Source organism: Nasonia vitripennis, chromosome 5 (assembly GCF_009193385.2).
Source record: "Nasonia vitripennis strain AsymCx chromosome 5, Nvit_psr_1.1, whole genome shotgun sequence".
In the NCBI taxonomy this organism is placed as follows: Eukaryota; Metazoa; Arthropoda; class Insecta; order Hymenoptera; family Pteromalidae; genus Nasonia; species Nasonia vitripennis.
The window spans coordinates 16,918,714-16,935,513 of NC_045761.1; the positions used below are offsets into that span (position 1 = coordinate 16,918,714).

Below are 16,800 nucleotides of genomic sequence, written 5' to 3' on the forward strand. Positions count from 1 at the left end.
GACCTTTCGCTATAAGTAGGCTAATGCGCTTTAAATTTCCAGAGGTGTATAGTACCTCTCGAACCTCGGAAAATTCTCCGCGCAATCAGCCGAATCCTCGGAGACAAAAAGATCGTTAAGGAATCGGCATTCGTGTAACCGCACACTTCTCGATCTCTCTCTCTCTCTCTCTCTCTCTCTCTCTCTCCCGGTTATTTATGCATACAGTAGCTGCCGCGAGTGAGACGTCGATTCTCTCTCTCTCTCTTCCCCTGCGCGCGCGCGACGATTGAGTCGTCCCTTTCCCGCGAGCGCACAGGCTCCTTTTTCCTCTGTCTCTCGTCGTCGCAGAAACCGCGAGGCTGACGTACGATGTGTCAGCGGTGACAACTGGCGCAAGCGCTGTCTGAATACCCAATGAACCGGACTCGCCTCCGCGCTACGACGACGACGACCCTTTGAATTCGCTACTCGTGAATTCTTCGGCGTTGTTGCGCTTTGTTTTCACCGCCATGTGTGTCGACGCAGAGGTATAACAATTGCGCGCGAGCCTCATGCGAATTTGATTTCCGCGAGAGCTGGATGGATGGCCGGGAGCTTGTTTGGGAGATTTTTTTCGTCGCCGCTGACGAATTGAATAATGCATTATCTCGTTGGGGCTGTGTACAAAGTGGAGCGCGCGTAGGGAGGGAAATGTTGGCGATAACTAGAGCCGATCGATGGAAAATAACGCCTGAGAGAATATCCATAAGCTCGACACGCGGCGAGTCTAAATTAAAAAGATCCTTCTGCAGCGCGTAAAAGAAGCATCAGAAGCGACGACGACGTCGCGAATGTCGCTTCTCTCTCTCCCCTCTGTATAGCTTCTTGCTGCCGGCGGCCCTGTAGAACGCGAAATATGCGGCGAGAGGAGAATCTGGAATCGGTAATCGCTCCCCTACGTTCCACGACTCGTCCCGCTACTGTATCACCTTTTTTCGGATGCTCTCGCTTCCTTTTTCTCTACGTCGTCGTCGTCTTCATTTTTGAGCCCGTCTTCCGGGAGACACACCGCGCGCGTAGCTTTTCCGAGGTCCGCGATAAATTAAAAAGATAATTCATCGATTATCGGGAGGAGTCGCAATTAAATAGGCGCGCGCGTGAATAATCTCTCGGGGAACGGGTTTCGAGGGAAGAAGCGGTTTTTTTCTTCGTGCTGCCTACACTTTCACGGAAAAAGCGAACAGTGTAGATCGAGAATTAAATTGATAAATTTAATCGGCGAGAGCGAAGAGTGTAACGCTTAATGTATCAATTGTGCGAATCAACGGGCTTTTTCTCCCAAATTACATATTGACAATAATTAATGATGGGTGTGTCTGACGTGCGCGCTGGCTACCTGCGCGCAATTTCCAGCCGGCGAATAATCGTTGCGGATAAATCTTAATAAGCTTTTAATGAGCCCCGAAATTCGGCGTATTATATAAAAAATAACGATCCAGCGCTACCCTCTCTCAGCGCCCGCGCGCAAGTGACTTCATTTCGATTGACTTTTCGCGTGGCCATAAACAAAATTAATCATCAAGCAAAACAAGTTTTCCCTATAGAAAATTTTCCCAGCGCAGAAGAAGAGAGGAAAAGATCGAGATCCCGAAATCAGATGCAGCGAGCGAGTCAGCGAGCGTATACACAGACGAAAGATGGATGTGGCCGCTGCAGCGCGGCAGTCGGAGAGAGAAAGAGAAGAGGGAGAGGAGGAACGAAAGGTGGGCATCAGCAGCCGAAGATGGAGGTAAGAAGCGCACTTCAAACGGCCCGCGAGAGATTCTGCTCTGAATTCCTATAATTGTTCATTTTTGCAAATTCCCGCGTTTTTATCGCCACCCGCAGTTCACTGCCCCTTGGGTGCTCGCCCCAGTGTGTGAGTGTGTGCGTGTATCGGATCGAAAGATCCTCGTGTGCGACACGCGCCGTTTCGCGGAACATCCGACGCCGCAAAAGGCCAGCGCACGCGTGCGCCCACCTTTTGCCGCCGATTTTTCGAACGCATTGTTTCGATGAATCCGTGTTTGGACATGCGGCATATGGTACGGCAGAAAAAGCAAACGAAAAGCTCTCGCTGCACTTTTTCCGGCTATTTTCAAACTCTCCCACGAATAGCCTCACGAAAATTCAGACCGGCATATCGGACTTATGAATAAATGTATGCGCGAGCGCGAAAGACTATCTCCCGCTTGGCGCAAGCTACTCGGCGGCGGCGGCGGCGGCGGCGGCTCGGTTGAAGGGTTCAGGAAGAAGGCGCCCGTCTGCTTTTTACCTTCTCGGGCTCTCTCTTCCCTCTTCCTCCCGCTTCACTTTCTCGCGAGCAAGCGGGAGAACGGCCTCGAAGGTCCCGGATTTACCGGCGAAATGTTGAATTTATTAGATCGAGATACGCGTGGGCGTTCCACCTTACCCTCGCCCTCTTACCGTTACGACGCGCCGCCGCCGCCGTATATATATATATATATATATATATATATATATATATATATAGCTGCTGCCTCACGCTTGCGTTTTCGAACTGCAGAGCTGAGAGAGAGAGAGAGAGAGAGAGAGAGAGAGAGAGGACTGCACCTTGAGCGTTTTTCTCTCCGTGCGCGAGAGAGAGAGAGAGCGCCGTTTTTTAAGGCAAATCATACGCCTCGTCGTTCACTTCGCTCTGCCCGCGCGCGAGTTTAAATTAATAAAGAATTTTCGTGTTTGCTCACACGCGCAGCGCTGCAGTGTTGTATAGGAAAGCGCAATCGACTCTGGAGAGTTAATCGAAATAATGACGCGCCCGAGGGATCCGCGACGTTCGTGGGAATGCCCTCGCCCCTTTTCCTCTCTCGCTCTGCATCATCAAGCCCGCCGCGTGTGCAGCTCTCTCGTTCGCGCTTTCCGCAAAAGCAAAAATCACGGGTTTTCGCGGCGGCGCGCACGTACTCGTTAACACGCCCGACGCTAACGAGATCTATGCGTAATGCGCGCGCGAGCAAAAAGCGAGCACGACGAGTGAGAGATTTTCTCTCGGCAACAGCATCCCCCGCCGGCTAGTGCCAGCCTACTTCCTTTCGCGCGGCTTTTCACCGTTTGAAAATCCTCTGCGTGTGTGTTGTTGTTGTTGTTGTTGTTCTGAATGACCAACGGTAGTATAATTGAATTATTACACGATATACCGATTATTTCGCGCGATATCATCTATGTATACAAAATCCGCGCTCGCGCGCACCTCGTGATTATCCGCCGCGGTCGTTATAACACAGAGGTATATAGCTGTGTGTGCAATGCGTTTTGCGCCGCGGACAAGGGGATCATTACGCTGTCTATAGCTCCTGCAGGGCTACCTCGGCTCTCTCCCGCGCATTTCATTGACTTCTTACTCGTCGCGTATTCCGACTCCGGCGAAATTCGAATCTAGCGCATAGGTATATGGAGGTCGGCGTAAAAAGCACGCACGTGAAATTATCACATCAAGATAGGCGCGCAGGATCGATGCAGCGACGGATAAATCCCCGCCGATCGATCTTGCAGCGATGTGTGCGCGAGCGTGCGCACACGGTGCAGCAACGAGGACGAACAACTCGGCCGTTATTTACAGCTTCTTGGCATGGAGATCTCTCCCTTGTAGAGAGTTGCTGCTGCTGTTGCTGCACTGAACTGCACTGCCAAGGCAAAGAAGGAAGTAAGGATGATTTATATCCGCTGCTACCAGTCGGCCGCTGCCGCGCGCGCGCGAGCTCTCTCTCTCTCTCTCTCTCTCTCTCTCTCTCGACTCTGCTCCCTTAGCCCGCGATAATACCAATCATTATCATCGCTTAATAACAGGCATTACTGCCAACATTGAAATAATGTGTACCCCGAACGACGGAGGAAGGAAAAGGGGTGTGTGTGTGTGTGTGTATGTGTGTGTGTGCAACGCTTGGCTCGCTGACCCATTCCTCTCTCCTTCTCCCTCTCTATGCACTCGCTCGTCTCTGTGTATTACATAGCGTCGCCTTCAGGCTCTCGTATAGCTATAACTCCTTCTCCTTCCTTCTACGAAATTTCGTCCACCGGGAAAGTAGCTTTGCGTTTTTTCCTGATTAATAACAATGGCAAAAAGTTGTAGAATTTGGAAATAGACGACATAATTTAATCGACGTCACGGTACAATTATTTACATCGAAAACTACAAAACCGACGACGAATTCGATCTCTCCTTCTCCCTCTCTATGCACTCACTCGTCTGTGTATTATACAGCGTCGCCTTCACACTTTCGTATACGTATAACTTCTCTCGAGAAAACGATCCCCGCTGCTGCTGCTACCTCTCCAGCGACGTTTCCGAGGATTTTCACCGGGTACATAACTCCAGAGCGCGCTCGTACTCGCAGTACATAAATCAATTGTGTTTTAGGACTCGCTCGCGCGCGCGCGCGCGCAAGTTTCTAACTCATTTCCATAATGGTTTTGGAAAATTTTCCGAGAGCTATAAGAGAGTTTAGCGCGCCGGCGCGATTTAATGAGCCAGAGAGCTCGATGCGAAAAAAAGCCGTGCAAAACAGCGGTTAATAATACAAATAAATTAATAATACATATAAATTTTCGCTTAACGCTCGCGAACGACGATCGGGAGAGAAAGCAAATATTAGCAATAGCGATAATTCCCATTCGAAAGACCAGGCGATCCAATTCCGCGTCTTTGCACGCACGAAAAAAGAGCCGCGCATCGCCGAGCTATTACGAGGCAAAGTGCCGCCGAATATCGAAAAAAGGTACGACTAACTCGGCGGTGTACTACGGCACACATGCGATGTATCCCGCAGAAACAAAGAGAATCGGCTAGACACGAAAGTATTGTGTATAGCTATATGTATAGGAGAGCTCGGGAGAGAGAGAGATTGCGTGCCATCGCGCAAAACTTTTCCATTTGTCCGGCGACGGCCGCGATACACAAAACGATAAATAATACAATAAGGCGCACGTGCTTCCACACGGGGCTAGCTGCTGGTATTATTTTTATGCGGATTGCGCCGACGATAATGTGTACGTGTGTGTGTGCTTTTATACGCGGACGCGCGACGGTATTTTTTCTTTGTTATATATGTGACTATTCGTTTCGCCTGACTTTTGCACACGATTGAAAGAGGGAAGAATGTCTTGGTGGTGTTAACCGATGACCATATGCAGGGGTTGACCCGACGCTAGATGGCGCAGATTCGGAAACTCTGAGAAAAGTGAAGTAGCAGCTCTCGTGAATGAGAAATGAATCAGTGGGTTTCATTTATTCCGCGCTACCGATACCCTCATTATCTAGAATCTCCATAAGGAATAGCTTAATTGCAGGTGTCGCGGCTGCAAACTATAGCCTCTCTCTCTCTGGAGCGTTTGATTAATGCACCGTGACACAATGCCTTGTGTAACATCAGCCAACGACGTGAATTAAAATTCCCGTAGATTTCGATTTCCCTCAATAATCAGCCGCCGCTTATACTCAAAAATTCCGCAAAGCGCGATATCGGCATTCTCGTTTTCACAAGGAAACACTCGCCGCTATCTCGTCGATATTTCCTAGCGTTCGCGCGATGCCAGATAATGAAAGCCAGTCGTCGTCAATGCCGCATATACGGAAAACTGGCTGTAATCGCACCCCTTCGATCCGCTCGCGTCGCCTTTCTTTTTACGACGCTCTCGGGCCATTAGGCTGCTACTGCGCGCTTTCGAGCGGAATTTCGTCCGCCGGGAAAGTGGCTTCTCGTTGTTATTTTTTACGCGGAACACACGTACACACACACACACACAGACAGGCACGAGGGAGGAGTAGCTCATGCAAAAAAGATCGCCTTGACCGATATTAATGCGCGAGCGCGCGGAGGAATCGATAACGCGAGTCGAGCGCTCTCGCTGTACTTTTCGATTATTTACCGTAAGCTCTCTCGCTGACCAGCTTAACGGTTCTCTTTCTCTCTCTTGCGGTGACGTCCCATTTTTAGCGTTGCACTCGCGCTCGCACTTTGTATAGCGTAATAATAACAACGCGAAATTCGCTCGGGAAGTCGTGTGCGTGTGTTACGCAAAAAGACGAGGTGGCGATAGCTGCGGCTCGCTTGATAATACGCATAATAGGACGCATATATGCACGTAGTGCATCATATTCCATATAATAACGGTGCGCCGCGCGACGGTCGATTACGCGCGCTTGAATATTTCAGGAGACGGACGCAGAGAGAGAGAGAGAGAGAGAGAGAGAGAGAGAGAGAGAGAGAGAGAGAGAGAGAGAGAGAGAAGCATCGATGCACGCACTTTCCTCAGCTCTCCCTCGCTGCTGCTGCTTGTGTATAGATACAGTCATTTTTTTTTCCTCGGAAGAAGGGGTTTGAAAACGTTAATTTATATCAACCAATGGAACCGACGTTATGTTATTTTTCGAACGCAGAGATAGATTATGAAGTATAAAGAAAAAGTCAGCGAGAGCCATTGTTGCTCTCGGAACGACTTGACCCACTAGGCGACTACTACACGCGCTACAGCAGCAGCAGCAGCAGCAGCGGTGAAGGGCGGATGGTGTCCGATCGCGTATTTATCGCGCAGTGAACAGCGGCGGCCTAGTACCTATACACATAGCATATGTACGTATGTGCAGTACGTCCGATCGTGTTTTCGATAGCCGACTGCTACTATATACACGTACCTCCTCCTTCGGGCGGATTTTCCCCTCTACGTACAGCGTACGCGTGTGCTACTACTGCGCGAGATAAAACGCGAAACGGCGCCGAGTTCATGCGCGATTGTCGGCCGCGTGTCTCGAGGTGTATTATATGTGGAAGAGAGAGGGACACGCTGAGAGGGAGATCGTGTGCGTGTTTCTGATATTATTTATGGCGGCGCGGAGAGATTACATTGTTTAGCGTTTATTCAATTTGCAACGCGTTGATGCCGACGTATTTGTTGATAAAATTATACAACGCGTTATATATACCTACATAAAATACACGCAGTTGGAACTATGCAGCCAGTCCACGAGCGCATGAGCAGCGGAGACCAATGGGGAAAGGAGACAGCCTGGTGTGTCGCCTCGCGAGAGAGCTGAGAGCGACGGAAAAGGGAAGAAAAGGAAAAAAGGAGCGAACCGCACCACGCCTCGGGTCTCTATACATGTATAATGCGCGTGAAGGAGCGCCGAGAGGTACTATATACATACACCTGTCTCTCTTTCTCTCTTGTGCGCCGCAGTGTGCCCACGCTCGGCTTTCCGCACGGGAAAAGGCGCTACCATACCTCGTCCTCGAAGAGCCTCGAGGACAAGGAGTCGTTGCGTACAAGACCTCTCTCTCGGCTCTCCACTGTCAATCCCCGAGTGAGCGCACCTTTCTACTCTCGAATTTTTCTCCGCGTCGCGCTCTTTCGTCAAATTTCGATTGGATTAGAAGGTTCCCGTGTATCAGGTGTAGTTTTTCCCGATACACCTCGTCCCGAAGCCAAGCTCGTAAATCTCCGCGTCGTTAATGACCGGCTGGATTTTTTAATCTCCCGCGTGTAATACACACACACACACAGACACAAACGTGCGAGGAGAACCGGCAATTACCGATAAGCCGAGATACACGGACAAGAAGCTCGACCCCCGTGGGACACACACAACCCGCGCGCGTTACATAGTGGTCCTAATGAAATTATCCGCTCCGGTAGCTCCACTGCAGCGAGGCCCTCGCGCGCGCGCGGTAATTTTCCTCCGCCGGCTCGTAAAACAACTTTTTGCATAATATATATAGACGCAGTTTTTCGGGGCGAGAGACTCCGCGTTTTGGGATACACACACTGTATAATATATATGCATCAGGCGTAGGCGAACTCGAGCGGGGCTTTTTACACGGATCGTTAAAGCCGCGAGGCCGATTTGCGCGAGAGAGGATCGATTACGATCATTATACCGGCGGGCCGCGTAAAGCGTCGCCGCAAAAAGCTACTGCGCGAGCGAGCAAAGAGCTGTATAATATACAGGCTCTCCGCGCGCGGGCTGCGCTAAGTAGGTGACGATTTCTTGCGCTAATTTGCGGTAGTGCTGAATAAGATCGGCCGAGAAATCGGTATCGCGTAATGAGAGAGGCTCGTCCGCGAGGAACAGTTGCGCTCTTCCGTGACCGATCGGCGCTACGGGGGTTTTATAATGCGATCGCTCGCCCATCGGTTAGAATTTGCAAGCGCGTTTGTAGAAAATCTCGTTGCGCACACGACGAAATAATCAATCCCCATACGCGAGCTCGAGCAGACGCCTTATCAAAGAATCGCGATCTCGAGCGGTTAAATAAACAGCTTCCGCGGTGGTGACTCGTCCTAAGCGGCGCATTCCTCCTCGCGAAATCAAATCAAGCCGCGGAGATCAGAGGCGCAGAGGAGGAGGAAGCTCGCGAGGAAAGAAGTAGCGTAGCGATGAAAGAAGAATTTCTGACAATTTGCTCGAGTTTCCTGCGCGCCCGAGAGAGCGAGCAGTTTAGTCACTTGCGCGGGGACGCACGCATCGCGCAGTAGTCCCTCCAATTAGCGGTCGACGCGATAATTGCAGTCGGCAGCGCGCGCGACTTTGGTCCGTAAATTGCGAACCGGAAACCGAGAGGGACTATATAAGTACACTTCTCTCGAAAACTCCGCGAGATTCGCATTGTGTCCAGCTATGGATTTATGAGAGTCGGATTTAGGGGAGCACTGGACACTGCGTCCAGATGCGCGGCTCCAGTTTCCCCTGCATCCCTTCTATCTGTATAATTGGCGAAAAAATGATCAGCTAACCTGTGTCTGCGTCAGTCCTAAACTGGCCGCGAGCTCGGCCCGCTCGGGCAGCGCGAGGTACTGCGTCCTCTGGAACCGCCTGTTGAGCTGCTGCAGCTGGAGACTGCTGTAGATCGTCCTGGGCTTACGCATCTTCTTGCCCTTGCCGTTCCTCAGACTGCCGCCACCGCCGCCGCCGAGCTCGTCCACGATGCCGCCCTTGTTGTCCAACGGCGAGAGGTCTGCGAACATGCACCACCCTAATATCAACCACTCCGGTGCGACTCTTGCGCCAGTCACTTTACCGGCGTAAAATTACAATATAACTACGAGCGACGCGAGGCAAACAAATCTTCCGATTAAAGCTGCGCGATCGCTTAATAATCAGCCGGTGTACGACATATAAGCGTGTGTATGTGTACACGGCCGCGAAAAAAACGGCAACAAATGAGTTTGCATTGCCGAGCAAACAAACTCGGCTAATTGGAGGAGCCTAACACGCCACGCTCTGTGTGTACACCCACGAGTGTATAGTGTGTACGGATCAATCAAAATTGCAGCGCGTTCTCGGAAGCTTTTGGTTTCGGACTGTATCCCCGCGCGTCCGAGGAATGGAATAATGAGTCAGAGATGCGCGCGTATGTCACCGTGTTATTAGGGACGGGAGCGCGCGCCGCTGTCATTATTGAGTTACACGCCGTTATTATCGCGTGTGCGAGTCGAGGAGCTGATTACCTAATGCATTGTTTTCGACGCTCTTCTGGCTATCGGGATTTTTCGATCGATCGAGTATACTCCTATAAATTTCTGCATAACGCCTGCATTCGGTCAACCGATCCTCTACGCTACTACTATGCCCGCATCGCGACGACAGCTGCGGACAGTTGGAAATAAGAGCATCTGGAGGAAGCGTATGGCGATTCTCGAATGTATACACGGAAGAGAAGAAAAAAACCAGGAGCCCGGGCTAATCCTTGTGAAAACAACCATTTATCTGTCCGCTCTCTGGATTAATTTACCCTCGAAACACACACACCTGAGCGCGCGCTGACTAATGTCGGTCGGTCTGATGTAGTCCGTCTCTTTTTTTCTCGCTCTCTGCATTCGGGAGAATATTTCGACACTTCGGACACACACAGGCCGCCGCTGCTAATCGAGCCATTCGTGCGGGAGTCGTTCCCGATTTCTCGATAAAGGAGCGAGAGAGGATGGAATTTTCGGCGCAGATTGTGTCGGACGGGATCCCGAGTTTGTTTGGCTTTTGTGCGCGCGGCTCGTCATAATATTTACACTGCGCGTCGTTCGCGATGAGAGATGATCTCGAGTTACGAGCCGTTCACACGACCGATCGCACACTCGATTTTTCGGATCATCGCGTCTCCTCTCGCTCGATAAAGGATCCGCCGTAAAGAGCCTTACGTGATGCAGCGACATTCGCGAGAGTTATATACTGCTGTAATTTAAATTCCATCGCATGCGCTGCACGAAAGAAGAAGATAGAAGTAGAAGAACAAGAGAGCAGCTATGCGCGAATTCGGATAGGAGAGCGTGTGTATAAGCGAGGAAAAGTTTCGGCGAGCAATAACAAATTGCCGCATGCAATAGTAATGCGAGCGAGACTATCCCGTCGTCATCGAGTTAGCGAAGAAAGGGCTATAGACGTCGGATTTTCCTACACACGCTCACCGCAGAACGTGCGCGCATACGCAGTTGGCGCAACAACAAATAACTCGCCTCGAAATCGTCGGTCGAGAAGTTTTTAAAAAAGAATTGCCTGCATAGACGGCTATATGCTGCACCGTTCCGTCAATAATCATCCTATACATGTGAAAGGGTTGCTCTGCTGCTGCAACCGATGAACTCGAAACCACAAAATGACTGTGCGCGCGCGATTGTTGGTTGCATTGTTTTCCATACACGCGGCGCATCGATGTACGCACGCGTTGTTGTACAAGAATAAGAAGCCGTAGCTACACGCGAGGGTCAAGCGCAAAGTTGTTGAAAACTTTTTCCTTTTTTTTCGCGAATTCGTACTTGGCTATCTCTATCTTCTGCCTGCAAGCCTGCAAAGGGTTGCCCGAGCGCGCTCGCGACGATGAGTCATCGATATACAGAATCGTATAACCGCATTACGCACGCGGAGAGCAATTTTAAAATATGTCGCGGCGGCGTTATATTACTCGCGAGCATTACACAAAAGGGGGTGCCGAGAGGCGCACGGTGAAACTTAAATGAGGCTAATTTAAAACTTCGCGCGCTTAACAGTTTTATAATATTTTCCGCACGCGCGGCACACGGTGCATTTTCTATGAGGCGCGGGGGAGTAAGTATTATCCCGACGAGTGAGAGAGAGAGAGAGAGAGAGAGAGAGAGAGAGAGAGAGAGAGAGAGATTTCGATGTATCGGCGCACTTGAGCCCCCGTCGCGCGAAGAAAGCGACCGTAGCGCGTTAAAGAAGCGAAAATGGTAACGAGACAAAAGAAGCCAAAAAAACGACTGTCGCTTTCTCCCGTTGTGTTCCCGTGACACTGCGCAGTGTAGTAGGTCATCCCGGGAGAGAAAGAGCCACCGCTACCTGCTCCATATAAAACAGCAGCGCACTCCAGATCTACATTCGGCAAAGTAGCGAAAATTTACGAGGCCCAATAAAGCGCGCGCGCGCGCGGCTCTCTTTTTCGGCAGCCGGCTGATTTACTGCGCGTCGCGGCGCGGCGGCGAGATTTTTACGAGGGCGTATCGGGGCAAACGAAGCTCGCGCGCGTCGTCGCATCGCGGCGGTAATTATGCGGACGAGAGTGAGCCGAGCGTGCAGCGATATACAGGCCATAGAGCCGTTCTTAATAGAGTTAGGTCTTGGCGTGTGCGTATCGATTCTCCGGCGAAGGAGCTGCTCCGTGTGCGGCACCGTCAGACACGCTGTCGTCGTCGACGTCATGCAAAGCCCGAGCGAGCTAGTGTGTGGGGAAGGAACTGACATTCTTCGCAGAGGAAACTTTTGCCGTGCGGCGGATAACTCGCGCAAATGTCAACCTGCTTTTCCAGATATACCGCGAATTCCCCTAGACCTGTTCTTGTTTGCCGACGTTGTTATCTGCGCCGAGCGCGCGGCGGGCGATACCGTGGAACGACCTCAAAACGATATCGGCGTAATTGCGCCGCGACGGCGTTGTGTAAGCGACGATACGCGGAATACTCGCAACCCTCGCTGCGCGCACTACTATCTGCAATAAAACGAGCCCGCACACCGCACAGTTAATTGTAAGCAGGAGTATACGTACAGTTCGGGTACTCGCCGTCCTTGGGCGGCGACGGGCACTGGGGCGCGTACGACGACAAGTGGTAACCGTACGCGTTGTGCTGGTGCATCGGCGCGAAGGGGTAGCCGGCGAGCGCACTCCTGGGGCTGGGGAAGCCCGTCTCGGGCCCGTGCTGCTGGTTGCCGCCGCCGGGCTGGCCGCCCTGGTGGCCACCCAGTCCGCCCACGTGCTGGGAGAACTGGTGGGCCCCGGGAACGTTGTGCCCGCCCGGGTAGCCGCCGGCCCTCAGTCCGCTCGGGTTGTACAGGTTATTGTGCTGGAGCTCGATGAAGGCGGACTTGCCGCTCTGGCTGACGGGCGTGCTGGAGGCGCTGTCGGGCCCGTTGCCGCCGGGGCCTGGGGTCACCGAGCCCATGCCCTGGTGGCCCATGTGCTGCTCGAGGTCCGAGCCGGTGCTGCCGCCGGCCCCGGGCGTGCCGCTGTTGGGCGCGGCGCCCGGGGTCCCGGCGCCGCCGCCTCCGCCGGACATGCTGTTCGGGGTCGGGGTGCTCGACGGACAGGGGTCGCCCGCCCCGAATGGGCTCCCCAGGTCCGTGAAATTGAGCGTCGTCGTGGCGCCCCGGAGCTCCACCTTAGACGCGACCGAGTCGCAGCCCCGCAACCTCCTCGCCTCCGCCTCCTCCGCTGGGTCCCGCGGGGCCAGTCTCCCTCAGCTGGTCCCTTCGGGCAGTGCCGTCCTCTGGGGCGTCCTGCGCTGCCGAGCAAGGGGGCCGTCGATCGATCCTGGCTGACGTTTCCCGATGTGTGTATATATATATATATATAAATATATATATATATATATTTGAGGGGGGGGACGAGAAGCGCGCGCTGGAGGATCAGCCGGTTCGGGGACTCATCCTCGCGCGAGAAGCACTGGCACACTGTTATCCGTCGAGGAGCACTCGCGAGCCGCTGTCCGGTGTCCGACTACTGTTTCTCACGCACTGGCTCTCGGGCCTCGGTTATACACTCCGCGGTGCGCGCGCGGGTCAGCTTCTCCTGGAGCTGAGGCCGACGATCCAGTTCCTCAACCGCATGCTCTACTATCACACACTTTCTGGCCGGCGCTGCTGGTCCTGTGGCTTGCGTACTCTACTACCTACTAGATTTATCACACTGCGCGGTAGCGCGCCGACGGCGATCAGGATTGGCAGCGTCTCATTGCAGCTGCGGCGGATCCTTACGTAAGCGGCTTGCGTACCATCACTCACTGGTCAACAACTGCCGCTGCTGCTGGTATATCTCGGCGTAGGCACACTAATCCTCGAGAAATATTTCGGAGGCAGCAGGGCGACGGAGAGAGCACCGAGAGCACGACGGGCTTATTAAACGCCGCGAGAGCACGACGCGTATACAACTCTCCGAATGATGATGAGGGTGATGATGATGATGATGATGATGATGATGGCGATGATGATGATGAGGATAATAACGCAAAACCACCGGGGTGGAGCGCGCGCGCGAGCGCCCGCGAAGACGGTCCAAAGAGGAACCTCGGACAACGACTGCTGCTCCAGCCGCGAGAGGAACACGCGCGCCTTGCTCGCTCAGTTGTTAACTACTGCTGCAGCGCGCCACACACAACACACAGTGCACACCGCGCGGCGTGGACCGGTATAATGATACATAATGAAGCCCGAGCCTCTCCCTGAGCCCGGCGCCCTCACTCCCGCGCTCCCCGCCCGGCGGCGCCACCGTCGACCCCGCCCTCCACTGGCCTTCTCCCGGCCTCCCATTGGCTCGCGCCGGTCGCTCCCACCAGCCGGCCCCTCCTGATTGGTCGGTTCGAGGCCATTATGGTGGCCGCTGGGCGGGGCCTCCCGCTCCCGTGCTAACCCACTTCCCCCCCGCTCCGCGAGTCCCGCGCTCGTGTGGGAGCGTCCGTGAGCCGTGCGTGCGGGCGCCACGCGACTGTGTGCGTGCGCTCGTATACCTGCGCGCCGCCGGGGGTATACTGCGAGAAAGAGAGAGATAGATCGAGGCTGTCCTTTTTCTCTCCGTAGGCTGCAGAAATTTGCAGTCTTCGCCGCAGCGCACCGTCTTGCTCTTTTGCTGCTGCTACTCGTGGTGGATAGTGTGCATAGCGAGGCTCCCGAGAGCTAGCGGCCGGGCCCTTCCTTTTTTGCGGCGCACTTGATTCCGGAAGCTGATACGAACCCGTGGTTACGCGAGTAGTCGCGAGCTGCTCTCGATACGCCCGTTTTTTCTTCTCGTGTATTTGTACTGCTCTCAGCTCCGATGGGATTCGCAGGGCTGCGGTAATAAGGCGAGTCGCGTGTCTCTATCTGCGGCAGATATCTCGGACTTATCCGACGTCGATCTCTCATTTTACCGGAGTTTCACGAAGCCTGTAACGCACAAATAGAGTAATTGGAAAAAAACAGGTTGCGCGCGCTTTTTAGTGCGGAATCTGCGCTGATTTTACGTTTGATAGCCGCGCTGACAATATCCATCTCCGCGTTTAATCAGACGGCCGCGCCGCCCGGTGAATGTTATAATTTACCGCTGTCGCGACGGATATATACGTGCATCTTACTCGGCGGGATTAAATCTGCGTTATTCACTCTTTACATACCGCTCAGGGTGTTTAAAGAGGAACGTGCACGAGGCATCGGCATTAGAATTTCCCTCCTTATGCAAGAGCATTGTTTATACAGGGACTTTCATCGGCCGCTGCGCAGTCACGTAAGAGCCGCGCAGGTACCTAATCTCCGCAGGCCCATAACACTTTCCCGCAATGAGTCACATGCCTACATTACACTACTCTCCGAGAGAGATGCCCCCGTTCTCGGCAACGACTCTCGCTCATATTTACCGACGTGTCATTCATTCAAGTGGCCCACTTAGCGCGGCGCAAAAGGGACAACTTGTTGACTCTACGCGCTGTATCTACGCGAGCTGATCTACTGCGCCCGTTGCGTCGTCGTCTTTTTTCCCGAACGGGCCGATTAGCTCCATCTCGCACCAGTAGCAGATTCGTATCGCGGACACGATCAGCCGGCGAGACTGCGCGCGTCGCCGGCTGGTGGAAAAGCCGAGTGTTGTTACAACGACGCTGTAACAACAGAGCCCGATGAACTTGCGGACTTTTCGGGGATCTCCATCGGTGTGTGTTTTTCTTCTATAGTCCATATAACATAAAAAAATTGTAATTTACTGCACGAATTCTGTCCTCCAGAATCGCGCTGCACGACAGCGCGGCGGCCTTGGCTCGTCTGCTGAAACTCGCTCGCGGAGTAGAGAGAAAGAGAGAGAATAATTTTTTTTCCTCGCCGCGTGGGAACAGGAAGCCTGCAACTGCAGCGGCGAACTTGGCCAACGTGCGAGAGAGCTGCACGCGAAAGCTGCCCCGCAAGACTCGCTCTCGCCGCTCGCGTGTGCTTTGCAAGTCCGGCGCATTCAACTAGTCTTATATACCCATACTCGCGCGAGTAAGAGTAGAGAGAGCGAGAGAGAGGGCTGTGCAGTGTATGATAGACAAAAAGACGACAATAACGACGACGGGCTATATCGCGTAGACCGGCAATTATGTCCGTCGTCTTTCTCTCTCTCTCTCTCTCTCTCTCTCTCTCTCTCTCTCTCTCTCTCTCTCTCTCTCTCTCTCGCGATCGTGTTTTTTCTTTTAATCTACTGCGCCACATCTACTCCCGTGTGTGCAGTATACGGGATTTTATACTCTGACTATTTTTAATCGCTGCATGCATATGATCCGCTGCGATATCGTGCTGAGATGCATACGCAAATGAGCTGCGGGAGAAAATGTTTTGGAACCAGTTTCCGGATTTTATAGTAGATATAGCTATAGACTGAATCAGAATTAGCAGCCCTCGAGGAGATTCGGAGTGTGTATACATCGTAGTGGCGCAGTCATAGTGGTATATATAATACAGTGGGTTAGCTTAGCCCGGCAAGCGCTGGTTATACCTCGTTCGTGTACGTGTGCACGCTGAATTACGTAATTGAGGTAAATGCCGGCTATCCAGAGTGCAGGGAACTGTGTGCTAAATAAAATGCCATTCAATTAGACGGCTACGTCGGCGCGCAAGGACGCGACCAACGAGAGAGACGGAGAGAGACGGTGAGAGTGGAGGTGAGCTCCCTAAAGCCGATGGCGCTAGAGGGAGCTTATTCGTGTCTAGTCGGTTGTAGTGGCCATGTAAATTGTTTGTAATGATTATCGCTGATTTGCAAATGTATAGTCAAAATTTTAAAAAGTTTAATTTTATTTTTCATTGACGAATGTCTTTAAATTAGTAATATTGCGGGAATTAACTGGTATAGAAAGTTTATATATTTTACTGTTTTGTAAAATACCTATACATAATTTCTATTTCACTTGAATATTTATATTTTTGAATTTTTTACACTATACAGGCTGATTAGTCAATCGCTCAACGTTTATTCCAAGAATCACGTGATATGTTCAGCTCAAGCTCAAAAAAGTAGCTTTTAAAAATGTCATCTGCAAAACTTGTAAGCAGCTGCCAATATCATATTTCCGAAAAACCAAAACCCTTAAAATTAATAACAGCGTTTCAAAGTCGATTCCAACGAAAATGTGGAGAATCAATTTTTTAAAGACTCGTTGTCTCCCTCCCTCTCCGAAGCGACGACAAATCGTATACTTATAGCTACGCGGAATTCCTCTACTCTGCTCTCTCGGGGTCCAGCCTTACGCCGAAAATGACCCTTAAAAAATCGCCTCTCCACACTCGCTCGACTCTGCTCGAGAGCAGAGCCCGCGCGCACGTCGTCGTCGGTAATGCGGTATAGA

The 16,800-nt window shown here is 52.2% G+C and overlaps 1 protein-coding gene across 3 annotated transcripts in view; it reads right to left on the bottom strand.

The window, feature by feature from the left end:
• Window positions 1–13,653, bottom strand: part of LOC100117709 (homeotic protein distal-less) — a 47,785-nt gene extending 34,132 nt beyond the window's left edge. The window contains exons 1-2 of one of the 3 annotated variants that reach the window (XM_031932668.2): window positions 12,006–13,651; window positions 8,749–8,987 (exon numbers count right to left, since the gene is read on the bottom strand). In XM_031932668.2, coding sequence (XP_031788528.1) covers window positions 8,749–8,987; window positions 12,006–12,513 — 747 coding nt within the window. In that variant the 5' untranslated portion in view covers window positions 12,514–13,651. Of the gene's footprint in view, window positions 1–8,748; window positions 8,988–12,005 lie in introns of all 3 variants that reach the window. The other 2 variants (XM_001601822.6, XM_031932669.2) reach the window with 2 other exon arrangements.
• Between the last annotated feature and the right edge of the window lie 3,147 nt (window positions 13,654–16,800).